General features: G+C 41.5%; 1 protein-coding gene across 1 annotated transcript in view; it reads right to left on the bottom strand.

The window, feature by feature from the left end:
- Nucleotides 1-16,446, bottom strand: part of LOC148525217 (mucin-5B-like) — a 239,013-nt gene that overhangs the window by 171,874 nt on the left and 50,693 nt on the right. The window contains exon 9 of the mRNA XM_088471027.1: nucleotides 10,185-10,349. Within this exon, the coding sequence (XP_088327153.1) occupies nucleotides 10,185-10,349 (165 nt within the window). The remainder of the gene's footprint in view (nucleotides 1-10,184; nucleotides 10,350-16,446) is intronic.

Genomic DNA, 16,446 nt, shown 5'->3' with positions numbered 1-16,446 from the left:
AAAAATTATAGGAACTGATTGGTTGGTGATATATATCTCACAATTGTATCTCACATCAAGCTTTGATACATATGCCCCTAAATGTTTTGTTTAATTATGTAGACAATTAATGCAAATTTTATGCTAGCTGTTGTAGGATTAGTATGAACCATGATAGTATCAAAATAACATTATTTAGAATGAACAATCTTCTGAGGAGCCAAATAGGAAAGTAAGAACTGTATAGATCAGATCTAATCTGCACCTATTACCATTCAATCTAATGTAACATGTCTCTAATAGCAGCTTGCATGAAACCTTCTATTAAATATGAATAACACTTGACAGATTTTGTTTTAATGTATATGTACTAAGGATGTAGTAAGAATTTTTGCACATTGTGAATCTTTGAGAATGTGAAGATACCGGGCTAATGTTTAGCTCTTTTCAACATGCCAGGTGACTGGTCTGCCTGTAACTCAGCCTTATAAGTTGGCCCAGGCTTTACTGGTACCTTTATGCGTTAAGTAAATCCAATACAGTAGGTAACTAGTGGGTGACAGAGTCACTATTTTATTGTTAAGTGTACAAAACACAAATATACAGCACATTTGAAGACAAATGCCAGTATCTCTGCCCCAGCTACTTTGATGTGCAATCCTGGCTTCTGAGTTATGGTCCTCACTCTTTCCATGTGGTAGGGACTAAGCTGCAAAGTTTTACTAATTTTGGCTAATACTGTATTACCATAATATGTAAGGGTTAGTGATCCTCTAATGATTGAGCCTTTCCCACTCTGCGACCAGCCCAACTAGACATAAAACCAAATCATAATCGTCCAGAAGGAACTTTGTTAACATCATGTCTCTGTATTTTTAAGCTATACTCACTGTCAGGACTGCAACTATTTCAGTACATAAAAATAGACTACTTTTGCCAAAGTTCCATTGTAGTCATTGGAGGAGCTATCCTGCTTGCTGGCATGCTTCTCATTCAGCGGATAGAGTGTTAAAGTGATCATCTGTTTCCCAGGAGTCGTCATGTTGTGGGATTCCTAGATTGCTCATTATTTCAAACCTGATTCCATTTGGGTCACATGTTCTGTTCTAAAACTTCCTATGGATCACAGACCTCTAGTATAAAGTCTGTTACTAACTGTGTCTCAGTGTCTGTGCAACATTGCTTTCAGGTCTTTTCTTGGACTCCTGCCAACTGTGGATTGCTGTGGACTTTGTTATATTCCAGAAGAACTTCCGATGCCAGTTGTCTGCAGCACTACAGAGCCCAGCATTCCTATTATCTAAGTATTGCTTTTGCTCCATCATTGTGCTTTCATCATTTTGCTGTACTTTGCCTGTTGTCTTTTCATTCCTGTGAATATTGAACTCATCCTTGTTACAGTTGTCAACTGCACTGTTACAGTGTCATCTCTGCATCACAGGGCTCAACCCCGCTCTGAACCCTAGCTACACCACAGGGCTCTACCCTGCTACAATCTTCTCTGCATCGCGGGGCTCAACCCCACTCTGAACCCTAGCTTCACCACAGGGCTCAACCCTGCTCCAATCTTCTCCGCATCACGGGGCTCAACCCCGCTCCGAACCCTAGCCACACCACAGGGCTCAACCCTGCTACAATCTTCTCCGCATCACGGGGCTCAACCCCACTCCAAACCTTAGCCGCACCACAGGGCTCAACCCTGCTACAATCTTCACTGCATCATGGGGCTCAACCTCACTCCAAACCATAGCTACATAACGGGACTCAACCCCGCTAAAATCTTCTCTGCATCACGGTGCTCAACCCCGCTTCGAACTCTAGCTACATTACGGGGCTCAACCCCGCTATAATCTTCTCTGCATCATGGGGCTCAACCCCGCTTCGAACCCTAGCTACATTATGGGGCTCAACCCCGCTATTATCTTCTCTGCATCACAGGAACTCAACCCCGCTCTGTACGCTAGCTACGTTACAGGGTTTAACCTTGCTCCATCTTCATTATACCCCAAGGCTCAAGTTTGCTTCATCTCTCACTGCATCGCAGGTCTCAGCCCTTTCCCGGAACTATATTATTCTGCAGGCCTCACTCTGCTCTGGATTTCCATTACTACAGGGTTCTACCCTGTCCAAGGTCCTCAATGACATCCAGAGATGTTAGTCTCATACTGGACTCTGGGTTCCCTACCACATTAGTTCTTATATATTAAAGACTGCATATATATTTGGAGATTCTCTCCTATACTTATTATTTGCATATATGAATCTCTGTGCTGTTTGAGACTTTATATGAGACCTTACTGATTGTGAATAAATTCTATTTTACTTTTATCCTGTGCTACTGAGTTTCATGGAAAGGTAATTCCTAATACCACCCCAGTTTATTGTGCCTAGTAGGCCTGCCTCCCTCGAGGAGTCTCCAGTGTCGGCAGCCGTGACAGTTTGCACAGACCTAAAAATGAATCCGGATCTGGAACAGGCTACTAGGGTACAGGTGCTTCAGGGTTTGACCGCCCGTTTGGAAGTACAGGAAATTACTCAAGTTCAAGTTTTGCAATGTCTACAGGATCTTTCCACATGTCTTGATAAACTTAAAATTCCTGTTACAAGTACATCAGGGGTTTCTGCTTCTCATTTACGCCTACCGACTCCCACCTCTTATGGTGGTAATCCAATAACATGATAACATGTAGAGGATTTCTAAACCAATGTGAGATTCATTTTGAATTGTTACCTCAGAGTTTTACCACCCCTCATGTCAAAGTGGCTTACATTATGTCATTATTGTCTGGTACTGCTGTTGAGTGGGCCTCTCCTTTATGGGAGAGAAATGATGCCTTAATGTCTAATTATCAAGCATTTGTCTCTAATTTTAAATTTTAAAAGGATATTTGACAAACCTGGAAGATCAGTGGCTGCATCTGTGGACATTTTACGAGTAAAGCATGGAGCAGCTCCAGTTGGTCAGTATGTGGTTCGTTTTCAAACTATAGCCACAGAACTTAAGTGGAACAATGAGGCATTAAGAGCAACATATTGGAATGGTCTCTAAGAGACTTAAAGATGAGTTGGTGACTCGGGATCTTCCTGAGAGTTTGGATGACTTAATTTCATTGACTATTAAAATTGCTCTGCGTACGCGAGAAAGAGGGGTTCAGAGGAATTGCACTGAGTGTTCTAAAAATTCTCTTCCCCAGTCTCGCTCTGTTCATGGTACATCTGATGAGCCTATGCAAATTAATAAAGCCAAATTGTCTGAAGTGGAGAAGCAATATAGGCGTTCTAATCTGTGCTTATATTGTGCATCCTCAGAACATTTTTTGGCTAAATGTCCAATAAGGCCGGGAAATGGTTATCCTTAGTTGATGGAGGGGAAGTCAGACTAGGGGTGCTCTAAAGTTTCCCCCAAAAAAGATTGTTTAATTTCTGTGAGCATTCCTGTCTTTGGTTCTTCATGTCAAGAGTTTTCTGCATTGCTAGATTCTGGAGCAGCTGGCAATTTTATTTCATTGTCTTTGGTTCTTATGTTACACATCAAACAAAGACTATGAAGTTGAGGGTAGGAGCTTTGCATGAAGAAAGTTTAGAGTTTTTGGTATTACCTATTTCTATGTATGATATAGTTCTTGGTTTACAATGGTTAACTCTTCATAACCCTCATATTGATTGAATTAAATTGTTTGATTCCTGTGGTATGATTGGCTGAAGTGAAAGTAGATGTTCCACCTTCTCTCCAACAGCCTTATCATGAATTTGCTGATGTCTTTTCTGAGCAGGCGGCAGATGAACTTCCACCACATCGTACCTGGGATTGTCCTATTGAACTTATCCCTGGTAAAATGCCACCTAAAGGTCGAGTATACCCTCTCTCTGTTCCTGAGACTCAAGCCATATCAGAGTATGTGTGAGATAACCTATGAAGGGGGTTTATCAGGCCTTCTTCATCTCCTGCTGAAGCGGGCTTCTTTTTTGTAAACAAAACAGATGGCGGTCTTTGTCCATGTAACGACTTTAGAGGTCTAAATGAGATTACGGTGAAAAATAAATATCCTTTGCCTCTCATTACGGAATTGTTTGATAGAGTTAAGGGTTCTCAACTATTTACTAAACTTGATCTAAATGGAGCTTATAACTTGATCAGAGTTAAAGAGGGTGATGAGTGGAAAACCGTGTTTAATACGTGAGATGGACATTATGAGAACCTCGTCATGCCTTTTGGTTTATGTAATGCTCCTGTGGTGTTCCAGGAGTTTGTGAATTAAATTTTCTGAGATATACTTTACCAGTTTGTTATTGTTTATCTTGATGATATTTTGATTTTTTTCCAGGAATCTTTCTGATCATCGTACCCATGTTAAAGAGGTATTAAGTCGTCTTCAAGCTAGTAAGCTTTATGGTAAGATCTCCAAGTGTGTTTTTGAAGTTCCAGTCATACCCTTTTTGGGGTATATCATCTCCGGTTCTGAGCTTCAGATGGACCCTGAAAAGTTAAAGGCTATCCAAGATTGGGTTTTGCCCACTTTGTTAAAGTCTATTCAGAGATTTTTAGGCTTTGCCAATTATTACAGAAAGTTTATCAAAGCATTTTCAACAATTGTAGCCCCAATTACTGCTATGACATAAAAGGAACTATTCCCAAAGTATGGTCCCCAGAGGCAATGAATGCCTTTCAGACTCTTAAAGCTGCATTTATTTTCTGCGGCCCCCATTCTAGTTCAACCTGACGTTGAGAAACCATTTATGCTAGAAGTGGATGCTTCCACTTATGGACTTGGGGCTATTTTGTCTCAAGTGGCTGCAGATGGGAGAACAGTGTCTTGTGGATTCTTTTCAAGAAAGTTTTCTAGTGCTGAGAGTAATTACTCCATCGGGGAACAAGAACTGTTAACTATTAAGTTAGCTTTGGAGGAGTGGAGATATTTATTAGAAGGCGCAAAACATCCTGTTACTATTTTTGCAGACCATAAAAATTTGTTGTATTTGAAGACTGCCCATTGTCTGAACCCACGACAAGCTCGTTGGGCACTCTTCTTTTCTCGTTTTTATTTTGTCCTCAGGTATTGTCCAGGTTCTTTGAATAAAAAGGCAGATGCTCTCTCATGCTCAATGTTGGAAGAGAAAGAACAAAATGAGGATCAAAGGTACCCTATAATAAACCCTCTGGCCTTTTCTTCAATTTCCATCTCTCCTGATCCTCCTCCTGGGAAGATATTTGTGGTACCTGAGTTACGAGGTAAACTTCTTTCCTGGGCTCATAATTCTCATTTCTCTGGACATCCAGGGGTTCATAAAATGTATTCTTTTTTGCAACGTTCCTATTGGTGGTCTTCCATGAAATTAGATGCCCGAGAGTTTATACGTTCTTGTTCTAAGTGTGTACAACATAAGTCCTCCCGGCAGTCTCCAGTTGTCCACTCCGTCCACTACCCATTCCCACCCAACCATGGACCCATATTTCCATGGATTTTATTACTGATCTTCCTGAGTCTAGAAGGTGTACAGTTAGTTGGGTAGTGGTGGATCGTTTTACCAAAATGGCTCATTTTGTACTTTGGCTCGAATTCCATCAGCCCCCAAATTAGCACAAATATTTATCAAAGAGATATTTTGATTTCATGGACTTCCTTCTGAGATAGTGTCTGATCGGAGTGTCCAGTTTGTTGCTCAGTTTTGGAGAGCTTTATGTTCATCATTGCAAATTAAATTACTGTTTTCTCTTGCATATCATCCTCAGTCAAATGGACAAACTGAAAGAGTGAACCAGGAGTTGGAGACCTTCTTAAGAATGTATATTTCTTACTCCCAAGATGATTGGATGGATTTTTTGCCTTGGGCTGAGTTTGCTCTTAACTTTCATTATTCATCTGCTACAGGTGTAAGTACTTTTTTTGCCAATACTGGTCGACATCCTCGAGTTCCTGAGCTTCAGTCAATTCCTACTGTGGACGTCCCAGCAGCTAAAGCTACCCTCCAACATTTTTTGGGAATTTGAACCCAGGTACATAAGTGTCTTAGGAAAGCCTCTCATAATTATAAAACCTTTGCTGATAGAAAATGTTTGGCTATTCCTAATTATTCTATTGGGGATCGTGTCTGGTTGTCTATTAGAAATCTGCGACTTAAGGTACCTACCATGAAGTTTGCTCCCTGGTATATTGGTCTTTTTCATATTATAAAAATTATCAACCCAGTGGCATGTAAATTACAGTTACCACCAACCATGCGTGTACCTGACTTCTTTCATGTCTCCTTGCTTAGACCATTGATTCTTAATCGATTTCATGACAGCTTGCCTAAGGTACCTCCCATAACAGCTGCTCGAGATGTGGAGTTTGTGATCGATAAGATTCTGCAGTCACGTAAGCATCAAAATCAACTGCAATATCTTGTAGACTGGAAGGGTTATGGCCTGGAGGAGAGGTCTTGGATTAAAGACTCTGATGTCCATGTTCCTAAGTTGATATGTAATTTTCATGCAAAATTCCCTTTAAAACGTGGTGGGTGTTCAGAGACCACCCAAAAAGGGGGAGTACTGTCAGGACTGCGACTATTTCAGTACATAAAGATAGACTACTATTGCCAAAGTTCCATTGTGGTCATTGGAGGAACTATCCTGCTTGCTGGCATGCTTCTCATTCAAGGGATAGAGTGTTAAAGTGATCATATGTTTTCCAGGTGTCGTCATGTTGTGGGATTCCTAAATTGCTCATTATTTCAAACCTGATTCCATTTGAGTCACATGTTCTGAAACTTCCTTTGGATCACAGACCTCTAGTATAAAGCCTGTTACTAACTGTGTCCCAGTGTCTGTGCAACATTGCTTTCAGGTCTTTTCTTGGACTCCTGCCAGATCCCCAGAGTGCCTGTGGATTGCTGGGAACTTTGTTATATTCAAGATGAACTTCTGATGCCAGTTATACACTGCAATACAGAGCCCAGTATTCCTATTGTCTAAGTATTGCTTTTGCTCCATCATTATGCTTTCATAATTTTGCTGCACTTTACCTGTTGTCTTTTTGTTCCTGTGGATATTGAACTCAACCTTGTTACAGTTGTCAACTGCACCATTACAGTGTCATCTCTACATCATGGGGCTCAATCCCGCTCCAAGTCCTAGCCACACCACAGGGCTCAACCCTGCTACAATCTTCTCCACATCATGGGGCTCAACCCTGCTCCGAACTCTAGCCACACCACATGGCTCAACCCTGCTACAATCTCCTCCACATCACGGGGCTCAACCCCGCTCCGAACCCTAGCTGCACCACAGGGCTCAACCCTGCTACAATCTTCTCTGCATCACGGGGCTCAACCTGCTCTGAACCCTAGCTAAATTACAGGGCTCAACCCTGCTATAATCTTCTCTGCATCACGGGGCTCAACCTCGCTCCGTACTCTAGCTACGTTACAGGGTTTAACCTTGCTCCGTCTTCATTATACAGCAAGGCTCAAGTTTGCTTCATCTCTCACTGCACCGTGGGTCTAGGCCCTGTCCTGGAACTATATTATTCTGCAGGCCTCGCTCTGCTCCGGATTTCCATTACTACAGGGTTCTACCCTGCCCAAGGTACTCAATGTCATCCTGCGGTGTTAGCCTCATACTGGACTCTGAGTTCCCTACCATGTTAGTTCTTATATGTTAAAGACTGCATATATAATTGTGGATTCTCTCCTATACTTATTATTTGCATATATGAATCTTTGTGCTGTTTGAGACTTTATATGAGACCTTACTGATTGTGAATAAATTCTATTTTACTTTTATCCTGTGCTACTGATTTTCATGGAAAGGTAATTCCTAAGACCACCCCAGTTTATTGTGCCTAGTAGGCCTGCCTCCCTCCAGGAGTCTCAAGTGTCGGCAGCCGTGACACTCACATTCTAATTTTAGTAGGGGCTGCCTACGGACCTTGAACAGTCTTACACTCAAGTTCAGGCACCCCTTTGGTGTATGGTTGCAGCATGTCTGCTAAACCAAGATATAACTCAGAGGAATGATTTCTCTTGGTATAGAGAGTCTATGACCAGGAACCATATTACACAAGTAACATTACACAAACAAATGTTTTATGTTTTACAATAATAGCAATATGTGCAATGGACATAAAATACATACATACATGGCTAGCACATTACAATACAAGCAATGTTAAACACAGTTTGGATGAAAAGGCTAAACCTTTAAATTTTTGAGTTAAAAATAAAAAAATATATAATTTATACAGCCTCAGGGCTGTAACTAGGGTGGTGCAACCTGTGCCATGGCACAGGGCACTGCAGGGCAGGGAGCGCTGTTCGGGCCGCTCAATTTTCCTGTTTATTATCATTCTCACTTGTACTGTAGCTTCCTCTTCTTTTATCCCCAACATCTCTTGGCCTCCCCTATCTCTTCTCTGGCCCTTCTCCATGAGGTCATGGCCCTTTTTCAGGAGCACTGTCTTCTTTCCCTATTTAAAAAATTAGGAAGGGGGGTGCCAATGCCCTATTTAGCACAGGGCACCAAAAAGTCTAGTCACAGCTCTGAACAGGCTTACCTCAATTCAACTTTTACTAGCCAGACTGGGCTATGTATACTTAGTAGTAGAATTTGCAAACTAGCAATGCAGTTTCCCCCAATTATACAATGACAACCAGTTTCAGGTTAGTTATTGCAGGGCTTGATGTTGTGGAGGAGAAATGAAAATGGTGTGCCCTTAGAGGCTGGTGCCTTAAATTGGAATCAGAAATAGTTTTCCAAAATAAAACACACATTTTCATTTGAACAAAACACAGTCTGGACCCCTTTAATAATTCACATTTATTAAAAATTCACTGAATGGAAATAAATTGTCTGAGCCCTCAGGCCAAATGTAATACAGGTTGAGTCTCCCATATCCAAAATACTTGGGACCAGGGGTATTTTGGATATCAGAATATTCCGTATTTTGGAATAATTGTATACCATATTGAAATGTCTTAGGAACAGGGCCCAAATCTAAACACAGAAAGCATTTATGATTCATATACACCTTATACACACAGCATGAAAGTAATTTTATACAATACTTTCAATAATTTTGTGCATCAACCAAAATTTGTGTACATACATGAAATTCATTTATGTTTCATATACACATTATACACTCAGCCTACAAGTCATTTTATACTTTATTTTTAATAATTTGTGCCTTAAACAAAGTTTGTGTGCATTGAACCATCAAAAATCAAAGATTTCACTATCTAAGTTATGCTAAAAATATTCTGTCTTTGGGAATATTCTGTATTTCAGAATATTTGGATATTGGAGACTCAACCTGTAGCCTATTCGGCTGTGAGTTGCGGCAAATGCTGATATTTTGGTGATTTAGGGGCCTATGTATCAAAGCTTGATGAGAGATAAAATTGTGAGAGAAAAAGTATTATCCAATCAGCTCCTAAATGTCATTTTTCAACACAGCCTATAAAATGTAAGTTAGAAGCTGATTGATTGGTGATTTATATCTCACAATTTTATCTCTCATCAAGCTTTGATACATAGGCCCCTAAATCATGAAATTTACAATACCAGCTTGCTTTTAAAAATGTGCTGCTTTAAATCGCTAGGCAAAATTACAGACTTCTTGGAACATGCCACAAAGTTAGGAACATCTGGGATGCCCTTTCATCATCATTTCACTGAGTATTCTTAAATGTGCAGTGTTGCATTACTGAATGTATTTTGTATGTGTTAACAGTGTTGTTAAAGTTCCGCATGTATTCTTAAAAGACCTATAGCCATGTGGGGCACTGGTACCCTCAAGTGCTGCATAATGACCCTTTTTTTCCTACCACAATAAACCCAAACTATCAGGGAGCTTGGAGCTTTGAATTACCCTTACTAAATATCTTCTATTAGGGTGCTGAGGACTACTATATTACACCCTTCCCTTACAGTATAAGATGATCTAGGATTTGAAATTAAAAATATAAAAATAAAGATAATGCATAAATAAGGACACTTCCTCCTTAAAATTGTAATTTTAAAATAAAATCTTATTTCAGCTTTTTGACTAGAACATAGATGATACTTGTAAGATTTTTATTTGGTCTTTGTATTCCCTATTAACATGTGGCACTATGGAACTGGATGTAACTAATTACTGTAGTGCTGTAAAAATATTGAGCTGTGGGTAGAGGTTGAGTAGAAAGATTCACTGTATAGAACATTTATGAGCATTGTAGATACCTACCATTCTCCACACTAAGACTGCAAGGGTTATCAAAGATGTTTTGAACATTTGGACAAACAGCTGATGATTTCCACGTGTTAACAAAAGCAGCAGCAGTTCCCTCAATCACACCACTCATGGACTTGAAATCATCCGTCTGTATGTTGTTGAAATTTCCGCAAAGTCCTGGAAAAGTTAGTCACATAGTTAATGTAACTACAAATTATTTCTGCAGAAGCATGTTAGGAAGTGTGTCTTGATCCATAATTTCCTTGATACATAGACATTTTTAACAGAGGGCTGAGCTGTTTTTTTGTGTGTTTTTGGCCAAAGAATATTTGAAGCACCAGGCTATAAGATTGTTCATTTGCATTTACATGTTAGGAAGTGGTACACAGGAATACATGCTACTACAGTAGTTCCTTTATCTTGTTCTGCAGACAGGTCTTCTAGTTTTTAGCAAATGAGCATGTGTCAGTGCCTCATACGTAACTTTAAGCAGCTATGGACAATTTAGAGTCTTATGTATCTTACTTGAATTTCCACTTGTGCCTGAGTGGGTGTAACTGGGTGGCAAAAAGTGTTCCCACATATGATAAGTATGTTAATGGTGTGTAGATGGAATTGTGGGCTAAAAAAGGGTAACAGTTGTATACTGTTTCAATAATTGCTATAATATCTTAACACAGACCCAGTAATACATTTCCTAAAATCAAATAACTTAATCAAAAATTGTTAGTGTAGCCATGTGAAAACAACCTATTATTTGTGGAGTAACAAATTATCCTAGGTATTTAGGGTAATAGTTTAATACAGACAGAAGTTCATGGTTTCTAATATTTGCTGTTTGTCATATGACACTTGACATCAAATGAGAGTGCCTGATTACACAATTCAATGAGTATAATAGATAGAAGTATAGTTAACAATTGTAAAAATGTATAGTAAATTATGCCAAGCATCAGATATCTTCAAAAATAGACATCAATAATGGAAATAATGATCCAAAGTAAAGTGTTAAAAATACTTAAAACATGATCTAGATATCTGCTTTTCACTGTGTGCTGTAAAGAAGTGAACAATGAATGAAATTATAATTTTTTCACATAAGTTTAAGTATAGCAGTGATGTCTATATCTGATTTTGGCTTGACTATTCTCTGTCTCCTGAATTACAGTGGTCCAGCCGATGAGAGTACAGAAAAGGGAAAGAAAGAGTACTTGTGGTGGTCAGATTGTCAGTAAGTGAAGACTGTTTTGAAATAGTGTACCACTGCGTGTTGAAATATATTGCCTGCCTGACATGCATTTTGCCTTGTCCCTACACCAGATAGTGCATCTGCAGGAGTCAAATATTGACTTGATTATGTATTCCCAATGCCCTATATCTTTAATGTGGGAGGATGAACCATCTTTTATTTTGGAAAGAAGCCTGTCACCAACAGTTTCAGAGGTGATTTTGCTAGTGGAGAGCCACCCATTTTTGCACACTGAATGTACAGACCCTCCCATCTCCTCTGAGCTGTAAACATTTTTTTGTTAGCTATCACAGTCTGCAACCATTCCTTCAGTATCTTTTATAGGATCTAGCGATGCTGACATGCTTGTCTGTAGAAAAATCTGCAGAGGTGTCATAGTATGATCAAATGTCTATAACCATAGTTAAGGTATAATGGGGATAAGCACCAGGTTGTTTTTTGTGAGCTCTGCAAATAAAGACACTTGGGAAAAGTCATCCTGGGCAACTGAGACAAAGGATCATATAAACCGTTCAAAGGATGTTTTAGCATCTGTTCATTCATTTGTTGGTGGAAAGTCTGCTTGGACAAAATTGGTAAGAACACTGACCTGGTAAGAAAAAGGTCAGCATCCTTAAAAGTCAATGCAGGGCCTTAGGGAACCATCTTTCTTGCCATGACTCAATGTTGAACTCTTGACTCAATGTTGAAGGCCTTGGGGTATATTTACTAAGGTGCAGGTTTTTAGAAGTGGTTTTATTGCCCATAGCAACCAATCAGATTATAGCTATTACCTTCTAGAAGGTGCTAGATAAATGTTAAGTAGAATCTGATTGGATCTGGAAGACCTCAAACTCTATGCCCATTTCAGTCTGGACACGGGGAGAAGCAGGCAGGACTCTGTGGTACTTGTTTAGCACCAGAGGTTTCAACAGGGAGACATGAAAGGAATTGGGGATTTTCAGATAAGGGGGTAGCTGAAGACAATAAGCCATGGGGTTAATGACCTCTATGATGGAGAAGGGCCCGATGAAGCATGGAGCAAATTTCATGAATGGCACTTGAAGTCGTAGGTTCCGGGTGGACAACCAGACCCGGTCTCCAACTCGCAGATGTGGTACTTTCTTACGCCTCTTATCAGCTTAAAATTTGTAACTGGAGGATGCCTTCTCCAGGTCAGAATGATCTTGAGACCAGATTGAAGCAAATCTCCGTACAGTGGCCTTGATTCAGAGCCAGACGCTCTGACAGAGCGCTCGCTCTGAATCAGGGTCACTCTTTTTTTTTTTTGAACGGCCTCCTGGCCGCTCGCATAGCTGTGGGTGACCACCCACAGCTATAGTGAGTGGCCAGGAAGATGGTCGTAATGGTCAAGACCATCATGACCATTGGACTTGCGATGAGACCCTTGTGGTAGGGTCTCATTGCCGCAAGCCACTGAGAGATTTTCCACTTGTGATGTCAGTGGGGCCGGCCCCAAATGGTAGGCATTCATATGTGAATGCCTCCGTTTGGGCAGCAATCCCCCAGCCCGACCACCAAAGGGGGCGTGCTGTCACTCAACATTGACAGCACGCCCCCTTTGTTGCGAGACACGGAGCAATGGTTTGCCCGTCGCTATCCGGGTTTCGCGCATGCGCACGACGGAGCCGGCTCCGTCGTGCACATGCGCTCTGGGCCACCATCATCCTGGATGCGAGCACTCAGCGCTTGCAACCGGGTCTGAATCAGGCCCAGTGTCTTCTACAGCTGGGACATCAAAGACGGGCAAACTCTGAAATTCAGGGACCCGTGGATGTAGGCCGTAGACCACTTGGAATGGTGTTTGGTTTGTGGAAGAGTGGTAGGAGACGTTATGCACAAATTCAGCCCATTGCAGCAATATAGACCAATTGTCTTGGGAAGATGTCATAAAAATCCTCAGGAAGGTCACCAGATCTTGATTAACCCTCTCAGTGGAACAATTGCTTTGTGGGTGATAAGCCATAGAAAAATTTAGCTTTACTTGCAATACAGAAAATAAGGTTCTCCAAAATTTTGCTGTGAACTGAATACCATGGTCAGAGACTATCTCAGCAGGAAGATGATATAGACAAAAAATATATTGAATGAACAAGTGAGCCAAGTCAGGATCAGAAGATAATTTCTTTAGTGGTATGTAATGAACCATTTTAGAGAATCAGTCTACTATGACCCAGATGGTAGTGAACCCTTGAGAATTCGGCAGATCCGTGATGAAGTCCATGGAGAGATGCAACCATGGACGCGATGGAATAGGCAGTGGCAATAACTCACCAGCCGGTGCCTGACGTGAAGATTTATGCTGGGCACATGAAGAACATGAAGAAATAAACTCCAGCACGTCTGCTTTCATGGATGGCCACCAATAGCCTCTCTTTATAAACTCCAAGGTCTTCCGAGTACCTGAGTGACCTGCAAAGTGAGAGGATTGAGCCCAGGTGAGGAGCTGCTTCCTTAACTCTGGGTCCACAAAGGACTTCCCTGTAGGAGGCTGTAACTGTACGGTGGCAAAGACTCTTGACTCCAAAACAGGGGCATCTTGTTGATTCTCTGACTTGTTATCGCAGAGGAAAGATCTGAACAGGGCATCTGCCTTTTGATTAAGGGCTCCAGACCGGAAGGTCAGGGTGAACTGGAACTGAGCAAAAAATATTGCCCATCAGGCAAAACGAGGACTCATGCACTGAAGATTCTTGAGGAAGAGAAGATTTCTATGGTCTGTGAAGACAGTGAAGGAAAACTTGGCCCCTTCCAGCAGGTATCTCCATTCTTTTAATGATAATTTTACTGCTAGAAATTCTTGTTCACCAATGGCATAATTTCTCTCGGCAGGAGAAAACTTCTTAGAGAAGAACCCACAGGGATGAACTCGATTATAGTCATAATGCTGGGAGAGAACTGGATGTACTCTGACATGGCTTGAGTCTCAGGCACGGATAGAGGATAGGTGCGATCACGGGGTGGCATCTTGTCAGGCAGCAACTCAATAGGACAGTCCCATTCTCTGTGGGGAGGTAAGATGTTCGCCTGTTGCTTGGAAAAAACCATCAGAGAACATTTGGTACTCCACGGGTTGAGCTGGAGATGGTAACAAAGCTGTCTTTCTTACAGGTCGTATTTTGGGAAGACAGGATTTCTGACAGTCAGTTCCCCATGAAAGAATCTGCATTGAACACCAGTCTATCCTGGGATTATGTTGGCGTAACCAGGGTAGTCCTAACATTAATGCTTGAGAAGCCTCTGGTATCACTAAGAACTTTAAAGACTCGGAGTGGAGTGCCCCAACATGAACTAATACTGGTTGAGTCTCCTTGGTGACCACTCCTTTAACTAGAGTTCATCCATCTACGGAAGTCAGGGAGATAGCGTGCTTGAGAGATGAACAAGGAATCTGTAGTTTATCAACTAGGCTGGAAGTCATGAAGTTTCCGGCTGCTCCAGAGTCTAATAGAGCAGAGACAAAGACAGGGTTGGTCTTGAGATAAAAATCTAAGGAAATCTTGAAATATTTAGTTTTTGTGGACGGCCAAATAACTCCTAACTTGATGTCCCCAAGGTCAGTTAGGAACGGGCGTTTCCCAACTTGCGGGAGCAGGAGGCCACCAGGTGACCCGAATCTCTGCAGTACAGACAGAGGTTCTTTAGTACACTTCTCTGACATTCCTCTTTGGAGAGATGGGTTTGGTTCACCTGTATGGGCTCCTCTTCTATAGGAGGATGGGGTGGACGGTTAGGTACGGGAGATGTAAATGACCTTTGCTGGTCAGTTCTGTACTTTTCAGCCTGATGTTCTCTGAAGGTTAGGTCAATTTTGTTGTAGAGTGAGATCATATAATTTCATTTGGTAGGAAGCTCACGGGTAATCAGATCATCTTTTAATCAGTCGGACAGACCATGCCAAAAGGCTGAGGTGAGGGCCCATTCCACTTATGCTCTGATGCCAAAATTTGAAACTGTACAGCATATTGGCTGACAGGACGAGTTCCTTGTCTCAGGGTCTTGATGCTGGACGATGCTGACACTGTGCATCCAGGTTCATCGAAAATCCTCTGGAATGAAGATACAAAGTCTGTATAATTATCCAGCAGCGAGTCTGAACGCTCCCAGAGTGGGGAGGCCCAATCCAGAGCTGAGCCGGTCAGCAAGGACACGATGTATGCCACTTTGGTTCTAGCGGTGGGGAAGTTATCAGGCTGTAACGTAAAGTGTATATCACACTGATTTAAAAAACCACGACAGAGTTAAGGATTGCTATCAAATTTGCTTGGCATGGGTAGATGTAGATGAGGGGATACCCTGGTCCCTGTAATACCAGGCACAGGAGGAGGTGAAGTTTCTGATAGTGATTAACGAGGTTTGCAGAGTATCTTGGCATTTAGACATCTACTGTAGGAACTGGGCCATTTGATGTTGCATAGCTTCCAGGTTTTCTAAACGACCAGCAATACAGCAAAATAAATCCACTCCAGACTCCTGTTCCGTGGCCGGATCCAATGCAAACTATGAGGTTATGAATTTGTTGTGGACCCGGAGTGGTGATAGAAGCAGACACAGGAGCAGACTTAAATGAAAAAGTGGGGTTTTTAATAAGTGACTGAGAATACATGGGAATGGCAAACAAAAAGTCCAGGTATAGAACTAAAGTGCACTTCATAACTGTAGTGAGGATTAATGAACAAATGTCCAGATAGTGACAGGCAGGAACAGTCCAGTATAAGTATGGTGAGCTAAAACAGAATGCAGGTATGATTTGTTGTAACAAAATGCAGGCTTGATGAGCTGTAACTGAATGCAGGTTTGGTGAGCTGTAACTGATGCAGACAAAGGTAGTGAAGTCCTGCTGGGAGTAAAATGAAGAAAGGTGCAGGAAAACAGCAGGTTCAGGTATTCAGGAAGGTAAGAACATATATGGAGGGTGCAGAGTAAGTCCAGCAGGTTCAGGCTAGTAGCGTAAACAAGCAGGCAGATAAGGCACAGGTACTCTCTCTCATCTGCAGCTGAGAAATACATTGCACTGGCAAAGGA

Source organism: Taudactylus pleione, unplaced genomic scaffold, assembly GCF_031769625.1.
Source record: "Taudactylus pleione unplaced genomic scaffold, aTauple2 ptg000109l, whole genome shotgun sequence".
Lineage (NCBI taxonomy): Eukaryota > Metazoa > Chordata > Amphibia > Anura > Myobatrachidae > Taudactylus > Taudactylus pleione.
The sequence above is the reverse complement of the archived record's forward strand: the minus strand, read 5'-3'. Positions and strand labels throughout refer to the sequence as shown.